The sequence below is a fragment of the Staurois parvus genome, unplaced genomic scaffold, assembly GCF_062004578.1.
Source record: "Staurois parvus isolate SC_StPar_1 unplaced genomic scaffold, SC_StPar_1.0 ptg001570l, whole genome shotgun sequence".
In the NCBI taxonomy this organism is placed as follows: Eukaryota; Metazoa; Chordata; class Amphibia; order Anura; family Ranidae; genus Staurois; species Staurois parvus.
The window spans coordinates 836,040-854,179 of NW_028319366.1; the positions used below are offsets into that span (position 1 = coordinate 836,040).

Below are 18,140 nucleotides of genomic sequence, written 5' to 3' on the forward strand. Positions count from 1 at the left end.
CTGGGTCTAAGAAAGATGTATATAGGCACACCTGTGATATTGTATATGAAATGGTACAGAAATGCCTCAAATTACCAATAATATAGACTACACAGTGTATAGATATAGTTCTCAACAAAGATGCAGTAGTGGAGTTTTTCAGGTTTCAGCGCTCTCACTCTTTGAATGACAATTGCGCGGTCATACAACATTGTACCCAAACTAAAATTTTATAATTTTCTTCACACAACTAGAGCTTTGTTTTGGTGGTATTTAATCACTGCTGGGGGTTTTATTTTTTGCTAAATTAACAAAAAAGACCAAATATTTTGGGGAAAAAAAAACCCACATTTTTCTTTGTTTCTGTTATAAAAGTTTGAAAATAAATAATTGTTCTTCATAAATTTAGGCCGAGATGTATTCTGCTACATGTCTTTGATGAAAATAACCCAAATTAGGATGTATTTTTTAGTTTGTAGGAAAGTATTATAGAGTTCACAAACTATGGTATAGATCTGAATATTGATCAATCCTGAAGTACTGACAGCCAATCTAATTTCTTGAGGTCCAAGAATGTCAGAACAGTAGAGATACCCCCCCAATGTCAGGACGGTACAGATATCCCCCAAATGTCAGGACGGTACAGATATCCCCCAAATGTCAGGACGGTACAGATATCCCCCAAATGTCAGGACGGTACAGATATCCCCCAAATGTCAGGACGGTACAGATATCCCCCAAATGTCAGGACGGTACAGATATCCCCAAATGTCAGGACAATACAGATATCCCCCAAATGACCACTTTTTGCAGAGTAGACAGTCCGACGTACTTCATAAGAGGCATGGCGAGTTTTTTGAAGTTGTATTGTTTTTGTCATAATTTTTCGGAAAATGAAAAAATAAAAAAAATTATTTTCACTATTTTTTTTTTTTTTTACATACTGTCACCAGTGCAGTACAGTGTCATCATATAACTGGCATGGCGGTGATCAGGGACACTGACTGGTTACAGTGTGAAAAAAAAAATACATTTTTTTTTATTTTAAATTTTTTATTACTTTTTTCATACTTCACTATGTCCAAAGAAGTACAATGTTACCATAGTAACATTGTACTACTTTGGGGAAGTGATCAGTATTTTTTTTTTTTACTTTACACAATTTGCTTATAGCAAAGAATTACTTTGCTATAAGCAAGCATTTACCTGAATGACAGATTCATTCAGGGTTATTTGTTGTTTTTGTTTTGTGCTTAGCTGTGATTTGGCCACAGCTAATCACATGACATCTGCATGTGATTAGCTGTGACCATTCACAGCTAGATACTAGTATACAATGGATGGCATGAATGAAGCCATCCATTGTATACAACTGTCATGTGACCTGCTGTGATTGGTCACATGGTACCGGCAACGGGGGCCGGTACTCAGATCTGTCATCGGCCGTGTCCGAGGTACACGGCCGGTGACAGAACTGCGCATGTGCAGGAGGATCCCATATGGTGGCCTCCCGGAAAGCGAATACATTTTTGCGGACGCCATTTGGCCATAGGCCGGGCGTCAAAAGATTAAGGTGTAATAAAACATGGTCCCACTCTGCAACCGCCTACCCCCGATTCACACCCCTCCCAACACCACACTGAATCCAGGAGGTGCTTCTCCTCACAGATCTGTAAATAGTTAAATTTAGTTATCAAAGGAGCAAAAGTAAGGCGACATCACAGACCTACTTACCTGAGCCTGGTCCGGCAACGTGCTCAAGAGCAGAAGCTCTCCCGGGTCTCAACCTCCTCATTGGGTCAGAAAAAACAGCAGGAGGAGCCATTGGCTCCCACTGCTGTCAATCACAGACACTGCAGAGGGAGCAGGGGGTGGGGCTGAGCCATGCTTTATGCATGTAATGGACACAGAGTGGGGCTCAGGAGTGAGCATGCATGAGTACCCCCCAGAGCAAGCAGCTTGCTCTAGGGAGCACTTGGCAGGGGGGAGGAGCCAGTGGGGAACTCAAGAAAAGGTGGTTCAGGGCGCTCTGTGAAAACCATTGCAGACAGTGGGCAAGTTAAAAAAAAATAAATAAATAAAAAAAAACTAAACGTTTTATAATAATACCTTTACAATTACTTAAAGGGCTGTACCCTCCGTACCAAGGAACAGTCTTTAGGAACATGTGCATTGCACCCATAGGCCACTGATCATGACTGCAATGCTTTGTAGGCTCATCTGCAAAAAAAAAAAAAATAATAAATGCATATTTTGTCATTGCATTTATTAATTTTTGTTTTGCTAAAGGTAGATTACGCCTTTTATAAAACATTCTATAACCTTATTAACTGGTATTAAAAAAACAAAACAAACCAGCCAACATGCTGCAGCAGAATGAAAACCAGTTACTTGACCTTTATTAAGTTCTGACGCTCACTGAAATGTTATTCCAAACCCAGAACCGACTGGCCGCTGAATGGCGGCTCCGCTGTAATTTAATAACCGGTTCATCAAGACCACATCGGTGGCGGCACGCGACGCACAACAGAAAGCCCAACAGTCTCCTTTTAAACCAACTTAGTGACTTTATTGATGAGCGACAACCTTGTACTCCTAAATATCACTAAACTGTGTACAATTAGGAACTGAACATTATAGGAGAGCGAAGACAGCGAAATTAAAACGAAGCAGACTGGAAGGAGAAAGCGATCGTCTTGTTTGCTCTTTTTGTCGTTCACTGATCCGGTGTACACAGATGCCTTGGGAGGGTTTCTGTGGTGTGGCAGTAAAGTTGCATCACTCATCTATACTAACTTCTTTTTTTTAAATTCAATGCCTTTTTTTTTTTTATTTTTTTTTTTTTGCCTGCAAATCAGTTTTAAAGCCTTCGGCTGCTGGAGGTTGCATTCCGATTTAAAAAGACTGCCGCTGTCCAGCAGGGAGGGAGTTAAAACCTAATAATAGTTCCTATGAGGCGCCCAGCATCACTGAAAAAGCCTTAGAATTCCTTTTTTTAGCCTGATCAATGCAAGAAAGTGATTTTTTTTTTTTATACTGTTTACCGATTCGGCATTCTAAAAAGCGGTCTCTGTGAAGGATTCATCGGACGGGGGCGGGGTAGGGGGGGGGTATGCTGGAAGGGGACTCTAGGAATTAATTGTATTCACGTGTACAAGATTGAATGCTGGTGCGTTTAGTCTTTGGCGAAGCGTGGAGGGTTGCCCGAAGGCGACGCAGCCACTTCTAGCCTAGACGCTAAAAAAATGAAAAAAAATAAAAAATAAAAAATCTATTCTCTTTATTAATAAGAATCAGTAGACCTTCTCCATGGGGTTATCCCCGAACTGTAGCAGTAATCGCTGAACATCACTTGTCAGGGGGTTTGGTGGAGATGTTCAGCCGTAAGCTGCTGCTTCAAAAAAGTATCGAATCGCCCTGGTTAAAAGTCATCCTCGGGCTCCGGAGGGAGGGATACAGACTGATATAGCATGGTTCTCATAGACCCCTCCTTAGCTTTAACATGGGGTTATAGGAGGCTCACCAGTTACTATTATAAATAGTGGAACTCCAGAGGAAAATGTAATATTGGGTATGGTAGAGATGGATGAACCCCATCAGGTTTTAATGCCCTAGTGTCCCTGTTGGGAAGATATTAGTCACTTCCCGCCCAAGTGACAACAGTCAGAGGGAAATATGAAAACAAGCCAGCAGTAAAGACCTGACAGATGTTCTCTCTCCTCCTCGTTGTAAAGTTTTCCTCGGCTGGAATGAGGCAAAGGAAGAATGTACATTAAAAGGAGAATTGTAGCCAAAGCTCTTCTTCTCATGGGGATCACAGGCGTGCAGTTTGTTCTGTTACCGCTTTTCCGCTGACAGTAGGCTAAAGTCCGCTGACATCACTCAGCTGGCCCAGGCTCAGGAAACAGCCTGACTTTAAAGTCAGGATCTACCCAGATGCCTGAACCAGCAGCTGGCTCAGCCGCTCAATGAGACGCCGACAGCCTGAGCCAGCCACTCCCACCACCTCCACAGCCCAGCGTTCCAGTGAGCGCTGGAGGTACAGAGCAGAGAGCTGGAGGTTGACAGTCACCGCTGTCTGCTCAATGGAGACCGAGGATGGAGTGATCAGTGATCTTTAATCGCTCAGTTCTCAGTCTTAGAGAAGGCGAGGAACATCTGCAGCATCAAATCAATGCTGCACTCACCTAGGCGAGCGTAAATTGTTTTCTTTTTTTTTTTGTGAACCCATACTTCTCTTAAAGCGGGAGTTCCACTCACGCTGTCAAAAAAGAAAAGTCAGCAGCTACAAAAACTGTAGTTGCTGACTTTTAAAAAAACAGCCACTTACCTGTCCATCGGTCCTGCGGTGTGTCCCCCGCAGCCCGTTTAACTGACCGTCCTGTATTCCAGGAGGCCAGCATCTTCAGTGTGGCCACCCGGCTGTGATAGCTTGCGGCTTCCCAGCCGGGCACCCACTGTGCATGCGCGAGTAGCGCTGCGCTTCATGAATGGTCCTGGAGTCTTCTGGGACCTGTCATGTGTCCCAAAAGACTACAGGGAGGGAGGACACCTTCCGCTTCCGATTGCCTAGGCAATCGGACCGGAAGTGGGAGCAGGTACCTGTCAAATTCGGGTACCTGCCCCCCAAAGGTGCCAATCCTTAATGAGGAGCGGAGGAGCAGTCCTTAAAGCAGAACTTCCCCTTTTGGGTGGAACTCAGATTTAATATGCTGCTTCAGCTTGGTGCTGCTCTACAAAGAGCCTGATGATCAGCTGGCAATCATGCTTGCCCAAATTCTGGTGTTCTCCCATCTCTTCATTATTGTCCCCCACTAGATGTAGCAATACTAGGCTAACCAAATGAGCCAAATGGCTGACTCTCCAAGGCTTTGCTCACACGTGCAGGCAGGGGGCAGCAAAATCAAGTTGTTGAGCCGTGGTTTTGCCACCTCAACTGCCCACCTGGACACTGACATGCAGACACTTTGGCTGTACACAAAACTGATGTTATACTCTGGGGGGGGTCACAGGCAAAATTAAACCGCAAGCCGCATGTGGTGGCGTTACCACTGCCTAATGCGACCTGTATGGGGCCGCCCTGCAACTGCATGCTATGAACACAATTACGGTGCAATGATTCGACATCTACAGGGTTCAGTCAGGGGGTGAGGAAGCCTCTTCACCACCTGTCAAGCTTCTCCAGAAAGTGATCCATTGCAGTTCGTTTTTCAGAGGGGCAGCAATTGTTGCCGCATATGTAAATGAGCCTCTAATCATGTTTTCATCTGGACACACACACAAAATAGAGAGATATATATATAGATATATATATCTATCTATCTATCGATCTCTATCTGTGTATGGGGCACAAAGCAAGCGGGATCTTTAACCAGCAGACAGAGCACTGTCACGTAAGGAGCAGCCAGGTAAAGGGGATTTTCTCCACGGAGACACTATTTATGTACAGTCTTCTCTTGCCTCAGAGCAGAAATAATAGAACTTCTATACCTTTTCCACAACCCTTCCAAATTTTTTATTTGGTTTTGGGCAAAGTGAGGAAAAGTTAGAATCTCTGTCAATTTTTTTTTTTTTACCAGATTTTTCTTTTATATTAAGTGTTGAAAAGAACAGGGGAGGATCCTCCAAACAGAACAGAGACAGAAATTAAAATGTGTTTTTAGAAGCGATGAGGGAAGGTTAAGTACTCTGTCCATCAGGGAAATTTCCCTTCTTGTCCAGGTGACAGGTATGAGACAGAGCAAGAAGTGAGAATATACCCCCACAGCATGGGCACAACATTTAAAGGGAAGGTCCTCTTTTTCACCCCTCATTACCATGATAATGACATTTTTAAATAAAATGTTTCCATTTCATACATAATTTTAGACGCAGTGATGACATCACTGGGTCTCTGTTCCTCTCTGTGCAATGCAATCAGATCATGGCTGGTTGGAGGGGCCAGGAAGGTGCTGTACATAGCCTTTCCAAAGCCCACGGTCCTGATGCAAAGCAATGGGCTGGCTCATGGGAGGAGTTATGCAAATATCAAACTGCCTTGATGGGTGGGAGTCAGTCTGGAGGAGTGGGCATCCCTAGGCAGGTTGTATTTGCATGCAGAATGCCCTCATGTAAAGCTGAGCCTCCATTAATGAAATAACTGAAATCCAATGAAGGGGGTGGTCCAGGGTAAGTCAGGCTGGGGAGGACAGAGCTAGATGATGGCAGATGTCCACCAGCCAGGAAATGAGATGGGCTCTGACTTGCTGCAGCTTCTAATGCACACTGTGAAATAGTCACAGTGTGCAGTGAAATCAGAGGAAGCCATTTCAGTCCAGGAGAGGAGCCGGTACAACTGTGCAAGACTGGGGTTCAGCTTTAAAACCTGACAGAGGTTCCAACCCTAGCTCACGACATCCAAAACTATTTTTTTTTTTTTTGCTGGAGATTTGACATAATTTGTGTTTTTACAAGTCACATGTGTGCTTAAAACATCCTCATTTTTGAGCAGGAATTTTTACGCTTTGCCGCTCCCTCGGTCCTCACTCAGGAAGGATGCAGCAAAGAGAATCAGATTAATCCTTTTCTCGTATTCTACTCTAAAAAAAAAAAAAAAAAAAAATTTTCAAGAGAGGGGGAAACAAAGTCATAAGGAAAAGCTCAGGAGAAGCGGAGAAGGAAGATCACTCGAAAAAGAGTAGAGAGAGTTAAAAGGAAGTGAAAACAGAGAGAGGTGATTCGTGTGTCTATGAAGCAGGAGTCTTGCGCGTGCGCCAGCTCACACAGCGCCAAGCGGAGTTCACAGCAGGTCTACGCGGCGGTAATACAGGAGGTAGGCCGTGCGCTCTACAGTCTGTTTCACCACCTGGAACTGGTTTATCACTTTGACAGTCTGGTCATCGATACGCAGCCAGCCGTTAAGACCGATCTGGAAGACGTCTGTAGTGTAGTGGCCGCCAGTGGCACTGTTTCCGTGGTGGTACACAACTGGGGGGGGGGGGGGGGGGGGGAAAAAAAACAACAAAATAATTACATGGGGGTCCAAAAAACAGTCAAGAGGGTTCAGGGACAAGAGAGAGAAAGAATACACAGGACATTACAATCTCAATAGGCACTTGTTCCTAGTGACCAGCGCTGATTGGCTCAAAGTCCTGGGCTATCCTGGTGAGAGGTGATGGTAGTACGGATGATGAGGAAGACTGAAATGGGGGGGCCCGTATGGCACTAAGGGCATGAGAGGAGCAGAAGCGCCTCTAAGTGCAGCATAACACTTTATTAACCACTTCCTGTCCAGGCCAATTCACCCCCTTCCTGTCCAGGCCAATTTTCAGCTTTCAGCGCGATCACACTTTGAATGACAATTGCGCGGTCATGCAACACTGTACCCATATGAATTTTTTAGCATTTGCTTGAGACAGATAAAGCTTTATTTTGGTGGTATTTATTCACCGCTGGGATTTTTTATTTTTTTTGCTATGTAAATGAAAATGTCCAAAAATTTTGGAAAAAAGTGTTTTTCTTATAAAAGTTTGCAAATAAATAATATTTCATCATAAATCTTGGCCAAAATTTATTCCGTTATCTTTTTAGTAAAAAAAAAAAAAAAATAAGCCAAATTAGTTTATAACCAAAAATAATAATTTTAAAACATTTTTATTTAAAAATTTATTTTTGGATTTTATTTTTTTTTAACATACTGTCACTACTTGTGGGGGGTAATGAAGATTTTTTTTTTTTTTTTACACTGATTGCTTTTTCACCCATATAGGATGTAAAAGCAATCATTTCTCTTTCTCTCTGTGCATTCTTGCAGCCATTGAGAACTACTGAGTGAGCTGTGATTGGTCACAGCTTGTCACATGGTACAAGGCTGTTGTGAATAGCCTTGTACCATGTGACCTCTGTGATCATTCACAGATTTCACACGTAGTAAGCAATGTCACAAGTGACATCTTGCTTACTACTTTGCATGTGATCACTGATTAGCCAATCAGTGATCACATGATCGGGACCTCGTACAGAGGTCCCGTCCGATGATCGGTGTTTCACTGTGTCCGGAGGACACAGCGTGCACCGGATCGCGGTGCTGCGCGCTCCCGGGGAGCGCACACAAGCAGGGTGTGGGGAGACCTTTTATAAACGGCCACCCGACCCTGCACTGCCACCGTCCGGCCGTTTATATACAACGGCCGGACGGGAGGTGGTTAAGGATCAAAAAGGTAGGAACACTCACATTACGAAGGTAAATGAATAGCATAAAAACGTGGTTCGGTGTCACATCGGACAGGTGGGTATGCAGAGTAATGAGCGGTCATCAGTGTGGAGTAGTCAGCGGACCGCTGCAGCAGCGTGGTGGCTGGAGGGGAACAGCTGTGGAGCCGGCCAGCGTGCACGTCCCCACTCAAGCTGGGTGGAACGCAGCGACGGCGTGGCCGTGATGACATCAGATACCCAAGGTGGACTGCGACTTGTTTCAGACGTCATCATGGCCACGCCGTTCCACCCGGCTTGAGTGAGGACGTGCACGCTGGCCGGCTCCACAGCTGTCCCCCTCCAGCCACCACGCTGCTCCAGCGGTACGCCGACTACTCCACACTGATGACCGCTCATTACTCCGCATACCCACCTGTACGATGTGACACCGAACCACGTTTTTATGCTATTCATTTACCTCCGTAATGTGAGTTTTCCTACCTTTGATCCTTAATAAAGTGTTATGCTGCACTTAGAGGCGCTTCTTCTCCTTCTCTCACTTGTTCGTAGTGACAAGAGGCCCCCGGTTGCAAGTATCCAATCACAGTGGCCACACGATCATAAACCCCGCCCTCCGGGCATCAGAAACCCCTTAAAGGGCTGGGAGGCAGCGGCATTAATGATAGATTCAATTTAAAACCTGAAGTCGTTTTTCTAAAATATTAGCAGCAAATTACCAAACTCTCTGATAAGATTTACCTGCAAAGAGCCTGTAGGTCCTTTGTCCTTTAAATATCTTGCTTTTTACTCCAGGAGAAAGCAAATCTAGAGAAGGAGTGAGATAGAAACAAATCAGAATTTTATTTTATGTACAGCAGCCTGGAGACAGATCGCAAGAATAAAGCAGAAAACGGGGTAGGATTTAGAAGTACAGGTGTACCTCGGCTTACAAATTTAATTCATTCTGCGGGAAATTTCGTATTGCGAAAAATTCGTAAACCGAAAAGCGGTTTCCCCTCATGAATGCATTGAAAACCAGTTAATCCATTCTGGAGGTCAGAAAAAAGTTAAAAAAAAAATGTTTTTTTATCTGTTCAAAACTCTTTATAAAGTGCACTTTAAAGGCATAAACACTGTACAGGGACATGATTAAAAATTAACTTGTAAAATGCATTGAAAATCAATCCTTTCCAGAGGTCAGAAAATCAAAAAAAGTAAAAAAAAAAAAAAAAGTCTTCTGTTCAAAACTCTTTATAAAGTACACTTTAACCACATGCCTATTGGGCACTTATACCCCTTCCTGCCCAATTTCCAGCTTTCAGCGCTGTTGCACTTTGAATGACAATTGCGCGGTCATGCAACACTGTACCCATATGACATTTTTAGCTTTTTTGTGACAGATAGAGCTTTATTTTGGTGGTATTTAATCACCTCTGGGTTTTTTATTTTTTAAAAATAAAAACAGCTGATCACATGACCGAGCCGACATCTTTGGCTCTTTCCGTGGATCGATGATCCGCTGTGTCCGAGGGACACAGCGCACCACCCATCGCTGTGCTGCACGCTCCGGGAGCCGCGCATGCGTGGTTAGAATGGGAGGACGTCATATGACGTCCTCCCAGAACGAGAGAACTGCCTTGCGTCCGTCATATTACTATATGGCGGGCGGGAGGTGGTTAAAGTCAAATACTGTACAGGGACATGATTAAAAATTAATTCGTAAAATGCATTAAAAAAATCAATGAATTCGTTCTGGACGACAGAAAATCAAAAAAAGTAAAAAAAAAAAAAAAAAAGTTATCTGTTCAAAACTCTTTATAAAGTGCACTTTAAAGACACGGGGGCCGGCGTTATAAACGCTTCATATTGCAAAAAAATGTGTAAACCGAGGCATTATTTTCAATGGATTTTCATTTGTAAACCGAAAATTACATTAACCAAGGCGTCCGTAAACCGAGGTACACCTGTATCCATATATGAAGGCAAAGACTTGAACTTCGATATGCAGGCAGTTTTGCACACTACAACTTACTCTACAAGACGCCCCTTCTCCTTTACACTACATGATGGTGGATGGGAAGCTTGTAGCCTGCATATTATAGATTGCAGGGTCTCTCCCACCTAATGCAGGTCAGTGATCGTTCACAGTCCTTTAATACATCACTGGAGTATGGCTCAGAGGACCTGAACTGTAGCAGCTGTGCCTAAAAATAGGCAGGCAGAGAAAGACTGACTAGTCACCAGTATTGTCTGTGGTCTCTCTGCAGGTTATCTCACCTTTCTTGATTTACCATGCCCTGTTCTGTACTGTGTCTCAAGGACGGTCATATTAGAAGAGAAAGAGAGCTTTGTTTTCTTCTGTCAGAGTTGCCCCCCCGATGACTGGGGATCTGAAGACTGGTGCGGTAATGACAAAGGTAGAAGAAGCACAGATCCACAGAATGACAAAGCAGAAGCAGGGAGATTCTGGCACTGCAGGTCCTCAGGTACAGCTCTCCCTCCAGCAAAGAGAATGTTGAGTAGCACAGTGATGACATCACCAAATCTCACTCCACAGCCAGTGACATCAGTAGTCGCAGGCAGTAGTGTCTTAGAGGACCTCACACTGCAGATTTACAGCTGTGAGGCACCATTACTTTCAGGGAACTGCTTAGTTTCAATCACAATTTCTAAATGCTCCCTGTAAAGTAGCAAATCTTTACTTTATAGGATCTAAAGTGGACTTGAGATCATAATGTGGAAGTGGAGCTTGGGACCTGAAGCCAAAAGACAGCACTAACAAAATGGAACCTTCCAATTTCAGATTTAATTGACTTTTTTTTTAATATTCCTTTACCGAAATGCTCCATTTCATTCCATTCAGAGAACAATTTAAAAGGGAGATTATCACTGGGTGTGGGAGAGGATGCAATTTTTTTGATCTTTAGGCCGGGTTCACATATATGCGGTGCGGTATATCTCATGTGATTCACACATGAGATATACCGCATACAAATCGCATTCCTGTGCGAATCACATGCGATTTGTGTGCGGTGCGATTGGAGCCATACATTTTGTATGGCTCTAATCGCACCCAAAACACGCAGGACCCTTTTTGAGTCTGCACTAGAATCCAATCGTATAGGTATTCACACCTATGCGATCCGATTCTGCACATTGCACCGCGTTTTGTGGACAGCTTTCAGGTTGTTAATCTGATGAAGGGGTCCTGTGAGACTCCAAAACGTTGCCTTGCTGTAACTATGTGATAGTTTATTAAAACTTTTGGACCCGTATTGGTGATCCTTGGTGTGCTGGTGACATTCTCCCTTGTTAACATACACACCCACAGCGGTTCGCATGAACGGGGTGCGATTCTGATGCGGTGTGGAATTCGCACTGAAAACGCGGCGAATTCCGCACATCAGTGTGAACCAGGGCTGAAAGTAAACATTTCCTGGGAAAAAAACAAGAAGATAAACATTTATGATTCCCATCTGAAAATGCTAGTTGCTTGGCTATTATACTGGCCCAATGACTAAGAGACAAAGTCGCTGTTATGGAACAAGTATGAGAATCGGGAGAGTGAGATTTCATTCGCCTACTTGTTCTGGGACGGCCATAAATCTGCATTTTTCTTTTGATCGTCCCCTCCGCTCACCTTTACTAATTTCCAGATCTACGGGATATTCGATATTCTTCACCAGCTTCTGGCAGCCGCCAGTCTTCTCGAACACAAAGCGTTTGAGGTGCAGAACGAGCACAGGAGGCAGCTCCTCCAGAGTTACTCGCCGACTGATTTCCACCTGGAGGGAGAAGAGGAGTTAGGAGGACAAGACAAGCCATTTCTTGACAAATCAGAACCCCAAGAGCTAGTTGGGCTCAGAATTCTACATAAAAAAAAAAAAAAAAATAATAAAATAAAGTGAAATCCTGGGCTTTTCTCAGGGAAAAGCTCATTATCGTGGGTGGTGCAATTACAAATCCCATGAAGCACTGAGACACCAGCAGTCACATTTTCTAGCAAGAGGCACATTGCTTGCAGTGTTTTATTCTTCTTGATTTGTTATTCACTTGCAAACATTTTATTACTCTCGGCTTTTACCTGCAATCTTTTTGGATTGGTGGGTCTCTTTAAATATAAAATATATATCACTTGCTGCAATTCCTGACTCCTCTCTGGGGCTGTCTTCTGCAGACTCACCATTTCGAGGTCAGTGCTGGACGCTGTGGTCTGTGTCCCAGCTGCGGAGGTGGTCGTGAACCTTTTTTTTTCATGCATTAACCTCCCTAGCGGTCTGATTATGTCAGTATTTCTGTGCTCAAAGCAGTACATTTTTTGGCATGGAAATATGTGGTTTTTTTATTGTAGGCCTGTAATTTTTAGGAATAACTCACTGAAATCTGTCCGAACAAGAGTCTAGTAAACATCTCGGGGATGATAAAATTTGAAACACAATCATAAAATGATATTATAATAATCATAAAAAAAAATAATAATAATAATAAATTGAATTCAATAATATACTCAAACCAAAAACACTGAAATGTGAAATAGAGCGCCAAGTTCGCACATCGCTGAGCTCAGTCGCAGAATAGTTTTCAGTGTCTGATGAGGAATTTCCCCCACAAATCATTATCACTCAATTCTGCAAGTGGTTCTGATTTACTATCGGTGTTCTCTAGCCGGTCTAAAATCGCTTTTGACCTAAAGGGACGCTTTTTGGACGCCATGGACGTTTCTCAGTTTCCAGGCAGAAAGAACAGTAAAAATGCAGGCAGGGCGCCGGACAAAGCACTCGGGACACAATGTATGTGAAATGGTTTGATACAGGAATGTTATACTAAGTGATTTTAGTGTATTTAGTGAATGTCACTTTTACAACTTTCAAATTTCCCGCCAGTTCCGTTCCCCGTACGTCCTGATGTTGCAGGGAACCCAGAAGACAGATGCCAGCATCGGCCGGAGGACATTACAGGGGACACTGCAGGGGGGACATCGCGGGAGCGCAGGACAAGGTAAGTGAACAAGAGATCCCGGAGCAACGCTGCAGTGTATTCCCGAGTGTAGCTCGGGGTTACCACTTGAGGTGCTGAAACTTTATACCGAGCTACACTTGGCAATACCGCCAGGGAGGTTAAGGTGCGCAAGCAGTTCATTTGAAATGAACCGCAGCCTTCAAGTATGAATATAAATAGCTGGTTTCCAGTCCAAAGCAGGCCGTGAAGGGAAGCTCTTCCAAACATGACACAGACAGTACAATAACACCCACCCATCAAGGCATTCTGATATTTGCATCATTCTCCCAAGAGTTGAGCCCATGGCTTGGTTTAGGGCTGAAAGTTCTTGAAAGGCGATGTCTTTAGAAAGCCATGTACAGCACCCTGCTAGCTGCTTTCGCCAGCCATAATTTGGTCGTATTGCATAGAGAAGCACAGAGACCCAATAATGAAAATAGAGGTTATTTAAAAATATCATCAGCTTGTAGAGGAGGCCTGTAGAAAAAGCCTCATTGCATGCAGCAAAATCTTAGAGGCAAACTACCACCTGCTCTGTCTGGCGGTAAAGAGAACCTCCCTTACACAAAGAGATGCAGACGAGGAGTGCGACCCAGACAGGCCGCAGACAGCAGGAATTCTCAGCCCTGGAAGCAGAAGCTGGAAAGGGCTCCAAGTGGTGGCTTGCGTTTAGCTACAATAATACGAGTTAATACGGCGGGTCAGGCACTTGTCTGCAGCCAGGCCCAGAAGTGTCTGACAAGGCCAATAAAATTACTGGTTTCCGCAAACAAAACGCATCCATCTAAAATTGACTTTTCTTGCTCAGCTGGTAAGGAAACTGGTGGGCGGCCAATGTGTCAGAGGCTGTGGAGTTACAGAGATTCCTATAATATTGATCAGTGTGTTTGTTGGAGAAATGCTCCATAGTGCAGAGTCTGGGCCTGACAAGACAATCCAAAGAACAAGAAACCGATTTTTTTTAAGAGGCAATAAGTCAAAAACAGTATTTTTTCACCCAGACAGGCCTGGCTTCCCTCAATGTTGCGCCCCCCCCCCCCCGCACGATACAATTATTTTAGCTCTAAAGTGGTTGTAAAGGCTCAACTCATTCTATGCATGATGGTAAAAAACATTCTGTGTGCAGCCCCCGTAATACGTACCTGAGCCCCATCTTGATCCAATGATGTGCACGAGAGCCTCAGCTTTCCCAGATGTCTCCCTCCTCATTGGCTGAAACAGCAGTGGGAGCCACTGAGGGTGGGGTAGGTGCTACCTGTCACCATGGGGGGTTTGGTTGGGTTGGGAGCAGCTTGTCAGTGTATGGGGTGCAGATTGTGCTGGTTTGCTCACCCGGACCACATTCATTTCCTCTCTCCTCCCTGGTTGCCAACATCCTTTTTCCTCCAGCGCAAACACCAGCAAGGAGGCGGCATCCAAATACAAAGGGACAGGGCTGAGCTGTGCCTGAGGGTAGAACAGGCTGTTCTGTCTATAGAGGGGTTATAGTCCCTGTGTTGGAGGAAGAGAACACTGTAGTCTATGAAAACACTTCCCTGGCTTGCTGCCCGACCCCCAGCAGGCCATGGACTGGTACTAGTCCAAGGCATGGAGGTTGGGGGTCCTCTGACATAGGGGACTTGTGAGTCCTTGAGTTAGCAATAAAGTTTTTAAAAAAATAATCTGAAATTTAAGCCCCCCCTACCAATCGTCCCCATACACACCCAATATAAAAAAACACTGTGTAGGGCAAGCATATGTACGAAAACACCAAATGCACAAGTGAGGCATCATTTAAGCTCCCCCCCCCCCCCACCAATCATCCCCATACACACCCAATATAAAAAGCACCATGTAGGGTGAGCACATGTGTGTAAACACTGTCCTGGCTCGCTGCCCGGCCCCCAGCAGGCCATGGACTGGTACTAGTCCAAGGCATGGAGGTTGGGGGTCCTCTGAGATAGGGGACTTTGAGTCCTTGTGTTAGCAATAAAGTTTTTAAAAAAATCTGAAATTTAAGCTCCCCCCCTATCGTCCCCATACACACCCAATATAAAAAAACCACTGTGTAGAGCGAGCACATGTAAGACACTGTCCTGGCTCGCTGCCGGCCCCAAGCAGGGCATGGACTGGGACTGGTACTGGTCCAAGGCATGGAGGTTGGGGGTCCTCTGACATAGGGGACTTGTGAGTCCTTGTGTTAGCAATAACATTTTTAAAAAAATTATCTGAAATGTAAGCTCCCCACCAATCATCCCCATACACGCCCAATCTAAAAAGCACCGTGTAGGGCGAGCACATGTATGTAAACACTGTCCTGGCTCGCTGCCCGGCCCCCAGCAGGGCACGGACTGGTACTGGTCCAAGGCATGCAGGCTGGGGTCCTCTGACATAGGGACTTGTGAGTCCTTGTGTTAGCAATAAAGTTAACAAAAATCTTAAATTTAAGCTCCCCCCCCAATTATCCCCATACACACCCAATATAAAAAGCACCGTGTAGGGCAAGTATATGTACATAAACACCGAATGCACCACAAGTGAGGCATCATTGTGAACACAGGAGTGAAAGCAATGATTCTAGGGCCATAATTCACAGTTAACTAGAAACCTCTAAAAGGCAACGGAGAATTTTGGGTCTCAAAATGTTTGCAATTTCACGGGCGTGCACAATTTTAAGATTTGACCTATCCGGTATCCATTTATTTGGTGCAACCCAATCGATATTTTACCAAAAAAATGGGTCTAATATTGTGTTTGTTTGCACTAAAATTCCATTTTAGTGTGTTTCTTCCTAAAATGATGTGTTTAAAAACAGGTGCGCAAATATCATGCTACAGAAAACAATTCTGACACCCACCGTTTTATTCCACAGAGCCTCTCTTTTCAGAACATATATATTTTTGGGGATTTACAGTAATTTCTAGCAAAAAATTGCCGATTTTTTTTTTTTAAATGTAAAGAATCACTCCGGTAAATAAGTGGTTAAGCCATCAGCCGCAGCATCTTTTGGAGAGGCCTCACCACACCAGCATCATCTTTGTTTTCAATACGCCGGCTCCTGTTCATTACGGCACGGACATAGCACTGGCACACAATCTGAGACAGGCTGTGAAAAAGCACACAGAGTTTGTTTATGGAAGCTGGAACTTTCTGAATTTTCTAACTTGGATTGTGCTTTTCATCTGTGAGCCATCTCCAGAACCCCAAGGCCAGCCAAAGCCTTGACTAAAAATCTCATGTATCATAACACAAAGTAGCAAATTAGAACTCCTTCTGTCGTTATTATGGCAGCACCGTTTGATGATTATTATTAAACAGGATTTATATGGCGCCAACAGTTTGCTCAGCGCTTTACAATATAAAGGGAGACAATACAGTTCAATACAAGAGGGATAGGAGGGCCCTGATCCTGGGAGCTTACACTCTAAGAGGGAGGGGCTGGTGGTACAAAAGGTGATAACTGTGGGGGATGGACTGGTAGGAGGAATAGAAGATTCCATTACTAGCTGAAGGCAGGACAGGCTTCCCTAAAGAGATAGGTTTTCAGAGATTGCCAAAAAGCGGGCAGAAAAGGCGATAGTTGGATTGGGGTAGAGAGTTCCAGAGGATGGGGGAGGCTCTGGAGACGAGCATGGGAAGGAGGCGGCAAGGGAGCTAGAAAGCAGGGAGGTCGTGGGAAAAGTGGAGAGGACGGTTTGGGTGATATTTGGAGACAAGTTTGGTGATGTAATTGGGGGCAGAGTTCTAAATGACTTTATAGGTTATTGTTAATGTTTTGAATTTTATTGGTTGGGCAATGGGAAGCCAGTGGAGGGATTGGCAGTGAGGGATGGTGGCCAGTGGAGGGATTGGCAGAGAGGAATGGAGGCCAGTGGAGGGACTGGCAGAGAGGAATGGAGGCCAGTGGAGGGACTGGCAGAGAGGGATGGAGGCCAGTGGAGGGACTGGCAGAGAGGGATGGAGGCCAGTGGAGGGACTGGCAGAGAGGGATGGAGGCCAGTGGAGGGATTGGCAGAGAGGGGTGGAGGCCAGTGGAGGGATTGGCAGAGAGGGGTGGAGGCCAGTGGAGGGATTGGCAGAGAGGGGTGGAGGCCAGTGGAGGGATTGGCAGAGAGGGGTGGAGGCCAGTGGAGGGATTGGCAGAGAGGGGTGGAGGCCAGTGGAGGGATTGGCAGAGAGGGGTGGAGGCCAGTGGAGGGATTGGCAGAGAGGGGTGGAGGCCAGTGGAGGGATTGGCAGAGAGGGGTGGAGGCCAGTGGAGGGATTGGCAGAGAGGGGTGGAGGCCAGTGGAGGGATTGGCAGAGAGGGGTGGAGGCCAGTGGAGGGATTGGCAGAGAGGGGTGGAGGCCAGTGGAGGGATTGGCAGAGAGGGGTGGAGGCCAGTGGAGGGATTGGCAGAGAGGGGTGGAGGCCAGTGGAGGGATTGGCAGAGAGGGGTGGAGGCCAGTGGAGGGATTGGCAGAGAGGGGTGGAGGCCAGTGGAGGGATTGGCAGAGAGGGGTGGAGGCCAGTGGAGGGATTGGCAGAGAGGGGTGGAGGCCAGTGGAGGGATTGGCAGAGAGGGGTGGAGGCCAGTGGAGGGATTGGCAGAGAGGGGTGGAGGCCAGTGGAGGGATTGGCAGAGAGGGGTGGAGGCCAGTGGAGGGATTGGCAGAGAGGGGTGGAGGCCGGTGGAGGCCAGTGGAGGGATTGGCAGAGAGGGGTGGAGGCCAGTGGAGGGATTGGCAGAGAGGGGTGGAGGCCAGTGGAGGGATTGGCAGAGAGGGGTGGAGGCCAGTGGAGGGATTGGCAGAGAGGGGTGGAGGCCAGTGGAGGGATTGGCAGAGAGGGGTGGAGGCCAGTGGAGGGATTGGCAGAGAGGGGTGGCAGATACAGAACGGTTAGTAAGGTGGATGAGTCTGGCAGCAGCATTATTGATAGACTGAAGAGGGGATAGCCTGCGATGAGGTCAACCAATGAGGAGGGAGTTACAATAGTCAAGGCGAGAGATAAGCAGGGAGGAAATAAGTTG

At 45.5% G+C, this 18,140-nt stretch overlaps 1 protein-coding gene across 1 annotated transcript in view; it reads right to left on the reverse strand.

Moving 5' to 3' along the window:
• Positions 1-2,526: 2,526 nt before the first annotated feature.
• Positions 2,527-18,140, reverse strand: part of USP10 (ubiquitin specific peptidase 10) — a 78,909-nt gene continuing 63,295 nt past the window's right edge. The window contains exons 12-14 of the mRNA XM_089662863.1: positions 11,792-11,936; positions 8,911-8,976; positions 2,527-6,945 (exon numbers count right to left, since the gene is read on the reverse strand). Of these exons, the coding sequence (XP_089518989.1) occupies positions 6,758-6,945; positions 8,911-8,976; positions 11,792-11,936 (399 nt within the window). The 3' untranslated portion in view covers positions 2,527-6,757. The remainder of the gene's footprint in view (positions 6,946-8,910; positions 8,977-11,791; positions 11,937-18,140) is intronic.